Here is a 12822-nt window from a genome sequence, read left to right as displayed (position 1 = left end):
TTGATTTTGTATGGGAGCCTCTGGTTTTAAAGGTAGGATGTGTTATTTAGTAAAATAGATTGTTTTTCCACATCAAAACATGCATGTGTACACAATTTCATGAATATCCCATGTGAATTGTATGGGTTGTATATATTTTTTTCAAATTTTTTCACATTTTTTTAAGGGAGCCCCACGTTTTAAAAGCGAGCAATTGCAGTCTGCATAGTGAATCAACTTCTTGTGTCTTTTCGATCTCGTGAACCAATTTTTATGAAAATCGCATTTAAATTGTTCAAGTTATCCCGTTTCAATTTGATTTTGTATCGGAGCCCCCCTTCTATAAATAGTGAGATTCTTGAAACTATTATACAAACCATCTCTGGCCCCAAAAACCCTCGGATACCAAGTTTCACTTCATTCCGACCGCCCGTTCATACGTGATGTTATCACAAAGATAGCGCCTCCATTTTTATATATAAGATTTTACTATTTAAATCAAGCTCCTCGCTCCTCCCAATCTTTATCATAACACATACTAGTTTCGTCATGAAACATTTCAATTTTACTAGGCACGAAGTAAAACAATGCATCATTTCATTGACAATTTTACTAAAACGCAGTCGAATTAACTATGCGCAGCCAAATTGAGCACTTGGTCAAATAGCTATTTAGTAGTTTTACTATGCTTTTTTGTGAGTTCGCTTATTAAGATCATAAAATCGAAGGAGTATAGGGTTACCAACGGGCTCAATTTTAAATGAATTAAACTTTTTGATTATTGTTTCTCATTATTTTCTTAACATCTTGCAATTCATCCTACAGGCCGGATAAAAAAATATTCAAAATTAAACATGATTTCTACTTGAAACCTTCATTATTTCATCTCTATAGTACACTCAAATAAATAATTAACAAAAGATAAGGATTCAAAATCGAAATTCATAGAAAGTTCAGCACTCAAAAACTCGTACTCACAAAACTATGCACTAACATAATATGATTTCTCTTACCACATGAATATGTATTAAAATAATGTTTTTCTAATATAGTTTACTGCCGTTGGAAGCATAATTGTCACATGTTACAAAAAGGCAAAGCGAGAAAAACGCAATTAAAGTTTCACCAAAACATTTTGCTGTTATCGCACAGTTTCGCAACTTTTGTTGACTTCAATGCCGTAGATCTCTAAAGTATATTCCTTTCTTACGAGCCTCGATCTAATTTTTCAAAAATGAACTGTTTTTTCAATGAAAACCCTTGTGTGACATTTATGCCGCGAAATTCTATGAATAGCCGAAAAATGGACGCATATTTGTCACACCACGAACATTTTCTCAGTAGTTGTTTGGTTTGGAATATCGTGCGCGGCTCTTGTGTTTTATTCGTAAAAGGAAGCTTAAATTGAAAAAACCAGGTCTGAATCGGATTATTCGAAAGCGTACATTATTTGGTGACAAACATGAAGTGTTTAAAGGGTTCGATCACTTAAGGGCACAGGGAGCCATTTGCGGCAGCTGACTCACTGTACATGAAGCAACATTTCTTCAAGAAACTGTCAGCTGCCGTGCTGAAAACGTCGCAACCGCGAGAGAAGCGATACCAGAAGAGGACAATCAATCCGTTTCAAGTGAATACGGTCCGGAACAAGTTCCGGATGAAGTTACTCTGGCGAAATAGTTTGTAAACATTAAAAAACAGACATCTCCGGTATTTTGCAAGGTGCGTCAAAATAAAAACTCAAAGCAAAACCAAAGAAGAAATAGTCTGCTAAAACCACCGACAATCACTTATGGCCATCCTGGACAATTTTGTATTACAGTTCCACGGCGAAGGAAGAGTAATATTTGACTAATGTTGTGAAGTGGGTTTCGTTTGCATGCACTTTTCCAAGCGCCAGCAACGAACCCGAAGCAGTTTGCAGAGTTCTTCTTGCACATACTGGGATGTCGCGAAAACAGTGACCCTTCCCCCTCTTTATATTTCCATGATCCCCTCCCGACTATCAAGGACACGTATGCCAAGTTTGGTGAAAATCTATTTAGACGTTCCGAAGTAATAATACATTCATTTATTGAGTGTGACAAATATGCGTCCAATCGTCTCAATGTGACAGTTATGCGTCCATTTGTCCCAGTGTGACAAATTGACTTTGAATTTTTCTCGAAATTTCTAGAATAAACTTTATGTTTCGACAAAGAATTTCGATAATACGTATCAAATTATCACGATTGGCATCAAAAAGTCAAAAACGTCGAAATGTCACATGTGACAATTATGCGTCCAACGGCAGTTTAGTGATCATAATATTGATACTCTTCAAATGAGTAGAGGAATCAATATTTTCAAAAATATATTTTTAGGTTATTGCTTAAAAACCTTAAGTGACCGGTAGTAGTCAATTTCCTCATACTATCTTGTAAGCTCTGCGACGTAGTTCCACCTCCCCGTGGTGCAGAGTGGAAACGTGTCTACAGAATTGACCACCTGTAGATGTACGGCCAAAAGAACTACACGTCACACTTGGTACAGTCAGCTACCGACGGGCTGCGTGCCGAGTGTGGCAAAAACGTAGTGCGACTGGGCACCCTGGTACCAGTGCTCAGTTGCAAGAGGGAGGGGTCGTAACGTGTATAGGGTAGTCGCGACCCCGATATGCGGGACGACCAAATGTTTGGCTAGTTGCGATCGATCTGCCTTTCGGGGAGGTTCCTGGCCCCGATTCGCGGATACAATTGACTCACGACAGACAGAGGGGCCTTGTGCCGTAACATGTGGCGCCCAGTGGGTGGGCCTCAGGTTGAGTCTCGAAGAGTCGAGATGGAGAAATAGGATGTGTGGTTATCTCCAGACCCGAGGAGAGGCGAGTTGTTCTCGTCTCGAATTGGATCAAGAGACGTTATGATTGAGGGCTCTAAAGACACGAGGAGAGGGGAATGAGTGTACTCTCGAATCGTGTCAAGAGGATGAGTGTTAGAAGGTCTCGAGTCACGAGGAGAGACGGGTCAAGACGGCTCAAATTGTGACAAGAGACCGAATGTGTGGGACTCGAGTCACGAGTAGCGGCGAACGGACTGCCAACCCGTAAGTCGTGAATCGTGACAAAGAGTGGACGATAATTGCTGGTGTAGGACGTATAACACGAGTATTTGCCGTGGAGCGCATTGCGCGAGTATGGTCTCCCATCCCTGGGTACAGCCTTCGTTGCAGGTCCGGATGGGAATTATGGCCAGTGGCCCCAGGTGGATTTTATGACGTAGGGGTACATAGTATCATGAGTCGTCCAATTGCACCCATGGACCCAGAGTAGCAAACTGGGGGGACGCGGTGGCTCGCCGTGCCTTGGAATGCAATCCGTAAAAAGGATTTACCACCTGGGTGATCAACTAATAAAAAAAAAATACTATCTTGTAAACAAAACCCCTTATACATTCGCTAACAGGTGTCGAATTTAATCATTTGGCTAGAAACGAAGAAAAATGTACTTTATTCCTGGTAGTAATAATAAGATAAGTGCTGTTTTTTAAGTGAAATGGTAGAACAATGATGCCATCACAGAATAATGTCATGGGCGGTGAATGGCTAATTGATAGTAATTCACTTACATAGCTTTTATTGTTGGCGGCTTCGTCGGTAAAAGGATCTATACTTTTTACTTTTTCAGAAGCCATTCTAGATAAGGATTCATCCGCCATAACCACTGCATACAAGTTGATACAACTTTTTCGTTTCAAATGTCCGATGAACTGTCCCTTACTTCCAAATTGCCTCAAACACTTGAAGCACACATTTCTTGGCAAATTACGATATTTTTTACGCATATGACTCATAAAATACTTGTAGGATGGATATCGTTTATTACAACAGTTGCAGCTCATGAGTTGTGCCTGCTGCAGGAATTCTGCATTGTTCAGGATGAAGGCCAGTTTGTTTGGTGTGACAAGATGGCTATACTTAATCGGGTTGCTGTAATCGTACGACTCGTTTTGAGATTTCAGTCTCATTTTTATCTTTTGCTTGAGATCGATTCTTGGTATACCAGTCGAAGTGCAAATACTGGCCGTTTCTTCACCTTCGTTGTGCTGGATTTGAACCAAGCCATGGATGTTGCGCTCATGACGACGAGCGTTGGCTCGATTGGAAAAGGTTATATCGCACACTGAACACGCGGCTATTTGCTGGCGTTGATCTCTCTCGCTCTCGAATAATGTCTGCAAATGTGGAAACTCGTTTTGTCATTCGGAATGTTGAACTACCTTGAATATTGTTTATTGTCGTTATACAAGTGTAAGATAGAGTGGCATTGAATGTATGCAAAAAAAAAACAACAAATAACCCATTTGCCAATGACACAAAAAATATAAAAATGATAAAAACGTCAAAAAAGAAAAAAAAGCTCAAATTACAGAAAAGAAAAAAAAACAAACCTTCAGACAACCTTGTACAGTACTTTTATAGTCTACATCGAAACTGTTGCCTAGATCTTTACTGTTGGTATCGAGGGATTCCGCAAAAAATTGAGAAGAATCTAGTTCCTGGACCGCATCACGCTAGAAAGAAAAGCAGAACAACAAGATTATTATAAGCGTTCTTAAGTTATCAAAAACTACGATACATGGAAAATTAATTGGAGAGGGGAAAAAGCCCATATAAAATAGATTGGATTCGTCTCACATGCGCGTCATTTACATCAACAGATTACAATAATTTAAATCTATATGATACATCGAGTACTTAAATTTATCGCACAATTCAATTAACGCTATTTTCTCTTAAATCTAAAATTGCGGAATTTACATTTAAGTGTGTGTGTTTCGAGAGATGTGAAAATCAACTTCCGATGAAACGCGGTTGAACGTTCGGATTGTTCTTATGAGAGGTGCATTTCGACCGTAATTAGTGGGAGCACGCGGAACAACCGGAAAAGATTGAATGCGAAAATCTCTGGGTCTACTGTTAAAATTTAAAGTTCTAAGATTTCAGGGACAGTCTATATTTATGTCAGATATAAAAGATGCATAAAAAAAGCTCGACAGAACAACAGTGTATCCAGTTCAATTGAATCGCATCTGTTATCATCAGAGGACTGAACCAGCTGTCAAATCGCTTACAAACGCACCGAACCAAATTTTTGGTACCAGAACGTCAGTGTGGTTCCCGTAATTAAACACTTCACCCCATAACAGACTCGAAATAGGGTAACATTTTGGTTGCCAAACGCATCTGTTGTTGTCATACTGCAGATTCAGAATAAATTTAATAAGGATTATGCTGAAAACTCTGCATTTTGTGCCAAACCATAATTTATTAATGTTACCAAAGATCCCTTTGATTGACATTCCCGAGCCGCTGATATCATTTTAAGTATTATCAAAAAATTGCCTCTGGTTGAAATTGTTTCAATGAAGACGGCCATGTTGCCCATATAAAGCATGGATAATCATGAATCTGGACGCACTGTTTATTATACCATAGCGCCCCTAGTTATCGGATCTGGAATGTTTTGACAGTATTTTGTTCGGAAATGTTTCCTCTATTAGTGCTGAAAATTTAATAACGATTCGTTTTGTTCCAAAAAAGTTACACGTGATGGAAGCTGCGAGACGAAAATTAATTTAGGACACCCTCGCAAAAAAACCCGACGTGGTCGGGTTCAAAAATCGCGAAATCCGTAAAGATGGTCAAATCGACTGTGTGCAGCGTTCTCAAACGTTTCCGTGAGATGCATACTATCGATCGGCAGGCTCATACCAAGCGTTTTAGTGGATCTAAGGATCGGAAACTGCATTTGAAGGTGTTGAGAACGATCAAGGTAAACCCAGGGCAGTCGAACTATGACATCGCCAATAAATTCTGCGCTAAGGAGTACGATCTTATCGGGCCAATAAGCAACCAAACCGGTCATTGAAGAAGAATTTAGCAGCCAAAAGACGGGCCCGGAAGTTGTACAACGAAGCACGACGGATGCATCCTCATGGATGACGAAACGCACGTAAAGATGGGTTTTGGGCGGCTTTCTGGCTAAAGCCACTTGTCGAGGTGATGTCTCCACCAAGTTCAAATTCGTTTTGGCAGATAAGTTTGCAAGAAAGTGTTTGATCTGGCAAGGTATTTGCATCTGCGAACGAAAAACCCCGGTTTTTGTGGAAAACAAGACCATGGACTCCGAAATGTACAAGGAGTAGTGCCTGAAAAACGTTTTTTTTTCGTAAATTAGATCACACAAAGGACCAGTAAAGTTTTCGCCAGATTTGGCAAGCTGCCACTACAGCAAAGAGGTATGTACATTGGTATCGGGCCAACGGGTGGATTTTGTCGAAAAGGACATCTACCCACCCAACTGCCCTCAATTCCGCCCTGTCGAAAAATTTTGGGCAATTGTCAAGCAGAAGATGAAGAAGAATGATAGGACGACTCGGGAGCAACAGAGATGAAGAGATTGTGGAATAAAATGGTCGCTGAGGTCAGCGAATAGGGTGTCCAAACAATGATTAGTGGTACTCGACGAAAAGTTCGAAATTTCATCAAAACAACATCGGAATATTTTTTTATTATTTTTCCTTTTAAGTGCTATAAAAAACCTACATTTTTAGTACAAAACATTTTTATTTCGTTTACAGAGCTTCGAGATAGACTCTTATTAATGCGTCCAGATTTATGATGATCCATGCTTTACGTGTTTCACTCGTTTCAATTTGCTTCTTAATGCGGGTTTCTTGACTGAAAACATGATACGGAAATGTTTGCTTTCTTCAGCCCCTTGGTTATCATATGCAGGTAGATTGACAGGATCGTCGACGATAGACTTCCCCGCCACGAGTTTCTGGGTCTGCCTCTTCTTCGATGACCTTCTGGGTTCCAATCTAGCGCCTCTCTGCAAATCTCGTTTCATCTTTCCGCAGCGTGTGCCCAATCCATCTCCACTTAAGTTCCCGAATCTCGATTTCTAGCGCCCTATGACACCGGCGATGTAGTTCCTCATTTGAGATCCAGTTGCCAGGCCACCAAGCGCGGATGATATTCCGCAGGCAGCGGTTTACAAATACTTGCAGTTTTCGCGTCGTTACCGCATATGTGCACCAAGTTTCGCACACGTACAGCAATACGGATTTGAAGTTTGAGTTGAAGATTCGGATTTTTGTTCGTAGAGAGATCTGGCGTGACCGCCAGATGTTTCGGAGACTCGCAAATGCAAATCGGGCCTTTCTGATCCGGGTTTCGATGTCTTTCCTGGTACCACCATCAGGCGTTATCTGGCTACCAAGATACTGGAAGCACTCCACTTTCTCAACTTGTTGCCCAGCTACTATGAAACTGGAGGGATTTGCTGTGTTGATCTCCGTCGACTTGGTCTTTCCGACATTGACTTTGAGACCTGCTGCCTTGGAACTTTCGGTGAGGTCGTCGAGTTTGCTCTGCATATCCGGTTTTGTTTGGGCAAGCAAAACAATATCGTCAGCCAGATCAAGGTCGTTCAGCTGCTCCATTGTTGAAGGATTCCACGGCAATCCTCGGTTCGGTGCACAGTCGATCGATCCAGTCAGAATCTCATCCATTACGATGAGGAAAAGTAACGGTGATAAGATACATCCTTGTCTCACTCCAGCAGTTACCGGGATTGGTTCGGACAAGACACCATTGTGCAAGACCTTGCACGAAAATGCCTCGTATTGTGCTTCGATAAGATGGACTAGTTTCTCTGGGACCCCTCGTCGCCTTAGAGCCGCCCAGATGTTTTCATGGTTAAGTCGGTCGAATGCTTTTTCGAAATCAACGAAACCAGCAGAAGAGAGTCCTGGAATTCGTTGATTTGTTCTAGTATGATTCGTAGCGTTGTGATGTGGAAAAAAAAACGAAAGATCGGGTCGATTAACGTTTAACTCCGGATGCCAACCCGGAGTTTTTTTCGTAGCTTGCTGTGATTGAGGTGTCGAATAATTCGATTTCGATAAAAATTCAAATGCTGGTCTGATGGAAAATTTAAACGAGTAAAAAATGGATAGAAGTTATATTCGAAATTGAGTTTGCATTTCCGGTTGGGCCCATGTTTTTTTGTCTTTTCGTAAATAATTCTATTAAAACATTGCAACTGAAAAATTCATAATACCCAAAAATTAAATTTAAAACATTTGGTATTTTGCCTCCAGTTGAAGAATCGGAAAAACTGAATTTCAGGAAGGATGAAATTTGAAATTTTAACTATTGGATTTTGGGAATAAGCTTCTATTAATGTTAGTGAAATATTTAAAAAAAATATCTGCACTCAGAAAAATACTATTATGTATGCCATAAGATTCTCTTGTGAAGTGGCGCCATAAGAAAAATCATTGAAATTCATAAGATTGTCTTATGACGCGAATGAATTTTGAAGATGAACGCCTATTGCAATGAGAGGTTGTTGCTTTTCATAAGAGGTTCTTATGGAAACAGTAAATCACTTTCTAATAAAAATAATTTTAGATATTTCATGCTGAAAACATCCCCTTTATTATTTGCCAAATTTGATTGAAATCAAATCATTTATGGTCACCATCAGCAGTGCATCAACAGACGCTTCCATCAAAGTTTTTTTTTTGCCGCATCCCAATCTTCGACCTTGTTAGATCAGATAGCTGAAAAGTAAACAAAAATGTATTTCAAATTACTAATATGTCGCTCACATCAGAAACAACATATCGGACTTACCATTCCGGAAATGACAATAACATTTATCTTTGAAGTAAAACTAGTAACTATGAGCTGGCGATTGCTTCGTTCTGTTAGATGATGAAAAAACTGTTGAAATGAACGAATGTGTTCATTACTTTCACACAATGCCGTTTCTTCTATTTTTCATAAGAACATCGTATGGAATTTGAAAGAATTTCATAAGACTGTAACGAATGAATTTGTCCCAACACTCAGCCGCTTTAGCGCCACCTTCGGAATAGAAGGGCGGCTGATGCGTGTATTTAGGGTGCCCGGCTTAATCCTCCCTTCTCAGGGCGGGTTAAAATAGTTCAAACGCACTCAATTTCATCCAGCGTTTCCAACGTATACCAATCAGGGGTCCTAACACTTTTCCCCAGGATAAAAACAGATTTAGCCTCCACAACGGTGCAATTATTCAGTAAATTTAAAATCCCCCCGGAAGATTCGTCAACCATTCCCCAAGTAGAACCCCAATAGGCATACTTTTCACAATTTTGTATTGGTCTGACCAAGTTTCTGCCTGCCTATTCGTGACGTCACGTTTAACTTTCATACAATGATTTTCTCTTACAACTATCAAACCTGTGCAATTTTTTCGGTTCCATCTTCCGGGTAGATCTGGCATCAATGCCGAATCGGTTCTATGAATCCAAGGCAAGAACCTAGTTGGGTGGCTGCGATGATCTCTGCTTCCGAATTGAACTGGCTCCGTGAACTTTGAGCCAAGACAGCTTTCTACACTGAACGAAGAGGTTAGTTCTGGTTCCGACCACGTGGTAGCGGGATAAGCAATGGCGGCTAACACACACAAAGCGCCGGCTGAGACCGGAATTTACAAATGGAAAATCTTCCCTTGCGATCTCAGAAGTTGGTTCATCAATACTAGGAAACGATTGAGTTCCAAGTTTTCCCTCTTGATGATTAGGGTTACCAACTTCACTCCTTTGAGGTCGTCGCGTGCAGTTTTTGGCGGATTGTTGCACTCCACGTGCGCCTCCACGTTGAACAGTGGGAACTACCTGTTCAACGGCGTAATTAGCATTCAACAAATTGAAATTCATAGATCTTATCAGTTTTTAATTGTTCTTACCTCAACTTTCTGCTTAATAGTTTTTTTTTTCAATTTGGTTTTTAACAATGTGTAGTGCCTAGCGTTACCCTAAGGTAATGTCTAATTTTGAAAACGAAAATTTATTAGTTTTATGCTCTTACGTTCGAAACTAATCACTTACAGAAATCGCACTTTAACTTTGCACGCAGATTTCTCGCTATTCAGACGTACAGAGAGCTATAATAGAATTCTAAATAAAAGATTCGTTTAGACTTTGTTCTAACAGATCACATTAGACTAAGTAGGACTCACTTTTTCATCCCGTAAATTTGGTAATTTTGATGTGGAAATTTAAATCTTTCTCGGCTTAGAAAGATTTCGTGTGCCTCACTTTCAGTAGGTACTATCGGCTTCTGAGAAATTTTGGGAACAAAACAATAGCGCCAAAATAAAATGGACGAAAAAAAACTTTAACCATTATTCGAATATTTTAACAGCATGCTTTGAAGTTTTTGTTTATTTCTGGTTCATTTTTTTTTCGTCAGTTGTCAGAGCTAGCGTTTAAACCTGCAGAAAAAGGAACAGATTATCGGATCAAAATTTTTAGATCGTATACGACATGTATCACGACGTGAAGAGAATATTAAGATTATTTGTTTTCTAGGTAAGTTCGCTTAACATAAAGAAGAGTGTTCGAATCAATGCTAAAATTTTGTTTTGCTATCACAGCCGGAGATATTGATCTTGCCCGACGAGTGCATCCCCGGTCAAGTTACTTAAACGGATTCTCTTGGAACATCCTGACTGGACACCTGGTATGTTGTTCAGTTTATAAAAATGTACAGGTAAACAATTTTTTTTTGTAGTGAACAACAAGGGAGCTATTTTCGTGGAAACTCTGCTGGCTGATTCGTCGACCGTAAGTTGATTATTATCGACAATACGCGAATTCCAACGACGAGCTCTGTCCGCTCAAAAACTCGGAGCACAAAATATTTCAAAAATTGTGTTTGAAATTTGTTGTTTGATTTCTTGACGTACTTTTAAAAAAAGGTTATGTTGATTTCATTCAGATCCCTCAAGCAAATGGAAACAAAAACCGGCAATCGGTCCGTTATTGCGGCATCGAATTTATCCATCTCTTAAACACAAAGCCAATCAAAGCGTGCGAAGAACGGAACATTAAAAATATAACCCTGAGAACGTCCTGGAGGATTGTATAGGATTAACAGATCCCACAGATACCAATCGGGAAAGTTTCGGTTCTCGGTTTAAGAATCCTACTTGGAGGAGAATCCGCCCTGACAGCATCAGGATCAATCGGCATGGCAGGAGGCATATACAGGGTGGCCAGCGAGTTTCAATTTCAAAAACCCGGTTTTCCCGAATTATATTTTATGGTTTCCCTCGTTTCAAAATGCGCGAATAAATTTGTCCATTTGACCAAAACTGAAGATATGTTTAAGTTGAATGTAAAAGTGTGAGAGGACTTAGTTCAATCTTGAAACTCAAAAGTTATTCGAATTATGGTGATCGTAATACGGTAAAAAAAAAAATCTAGTTGTCCGAACCTTAACCGAAAATTGTTACTTTTTTCAGTCTTTCATATTATCTTCGTTTTTTTATAAGAGAAACTGTTATATTTTTATTATTCGCATATATAAATCATAGTTTTGATATGATGTTTATATTTTTATTATATTTTTAAAATTTCAAGTTGAAATTCTAAATTTTTCTATTGAAATCTACTGTTTGACATTCTGATATTTTTTCTTCTAAAGCTCTTAAAACAGATTCAGATGAACCTTATTCATGATAAGCTATCTGATATTTTATTTCAGTTCTCATATTGAATACTGAATCAATTGGATACCTTTGACATTTTTATCAGAATGCGCTGAGTTCTAGATTATATGTCCTATCTCAAAAATGCATGTTTTCATTCCATTTTTTATGTAATGTAAACAAGAACCACACAAAAACTTGTTTTCTTGTTACTTGTATTCTGTGCGTTTATCAATAAACCGAATAAAATGGTGGCATCTTTCAAAAGTTAAAATTGAACTAAATATTAGAAGAAAATATTTTCGCAACCAAATAAAATAACTTCTTCGAGGTCATGTCGTTTGTCAGAATTTTTATTTTTGAACTTACGTTTTTTGACAATTTTTCAACGCAAACAAAATATTTGTTTTTTTTTTAAGATTTTTTTTAATGTTTTATTAATCAAATGAAAATTTAAAGTATTGTTATCAAATATTATCGATTTTTGAGGTACTGGAAACTAAATTGCAAACAGCTGAAAATAAGTAAAGTCAGATAAAAAATTATCATTGTTCAATCTATTCAGAAAATACCATTGTTCATTAGATTTAAAAAAAAATAGCTTTTCAGTAAATTGTCGACCGAGGTAAGACTTCACCTAAGGTTCTATTAAAATAATTTTTTTTCATCAAATAATCCGTTTTTTTTCCTGTTGGGAGAGAGAGTCCACTGCGACCATTAAGTTGATCTACACTCAGAAATGAAAAAAATATCAAATTTATTTTTATATATTTATCCTGTAATTTATAGGCGAATAATAAGTTCAGTCATTAAAAAATAAGTATCGCGATATTATTTTTTATGCATTGGAAACATTTCTGCGTGAGAAATAATCCAGTGCATAAAATTTAGATCCGAAACATTTCAAGCTGTCACTTTTTTCTTTTTTTGGCGCTTGATGTTTGTTGCTGCAATTCAGAACTCGAAAAATTTATCGTCTTCTCCGGTACTGCTGGTGGCGCAAGTAAATGTTTTCGGGACTATTTAATACAGCAGAATCATGCTCGAGAATGAAAATGTAAGTACCACTGCCATCCGGAGTCTCATAAAATGAATTGAATAGTTTTTTTTCCCATTCATTCACAGATTAAATTGTCTGAAAATGTTGCTGCAGCAGTTCCGGTGTGTTGGCCATTCTTCTGGAGCAGCTCGGAAATTTTTTGGCTCAAGTCAAACGACCGGGTGAAGGGTTCATATTATAAAACCCACAGGAGGTGTCCATTGCCCGGAATGATATTCCGCTGGTGATTCCACGATCACTAACAGAACTTTATCGA

At 38.7% G+C, this 12822-nt stretch overlaps 1 protein-coding gene and 1 long non-coding RNA gene across 3 annotated transcripts in view; one reads left to right on the top strand and one right to left on the bottom strand.

The window, feature by feature from the left end:
- Nucleotides 1-12822, bottom strand: part of LOC129749786 (zinc finger protein hangover) — a 78487-nt gene that overhangs the window by 38712 nt on the left and 26953 nt on the right. Inside the window, exons 4-5 of one of the 2 annotated variants that reach the window (XM_055744870.1) lie at nt 4407-4529; nt 3585-4190 (exon numbers count right to left, since the gene is read on the bottom strand). The exons of the other annotated variant lie outside the window; for it this stretch is intronic. Coding sequence (XP_055600845.1) covers nt 3585-4190; nt 4407-4529 — 729 coding nt within the window. The remainder of the gene's footprint in view (nt 1-3584; nt 4191-4406; nt 4530-12822) is intronic. 2 annotated transcript variants of the gene reach the window in all.
- LOC129749813 (uncharacterized) lies at nt 10195-10659 on the top strand. Its single transcript, XR_008738176.1, has 3 exons — nt 10195-10385; nt 10451-10536; nt 10588-10659. It is a non-coding gene; the product is annotated as an uncharacterized LOC129749813 (long non-coding RNA).

This window comes from Uranotaenia lowii, chromosome 1 (assembly GCF_029784155.1).
Source record: "Uranotaenia lowii strain MFRU-FL chromosome 1, ASM2978415v1, whole genome shotgun sequence".
In the NCBI taxonomy this organism is placed as follows: Eukaryota; Metazoa; Arthropoda; class Insecta; order Diptera; family Culicidae; genus Uranotaenia; species Uranotaenia lowii.
This window is presented reverse-complemented; position numbering and strand designations above follow the sequence as displayed.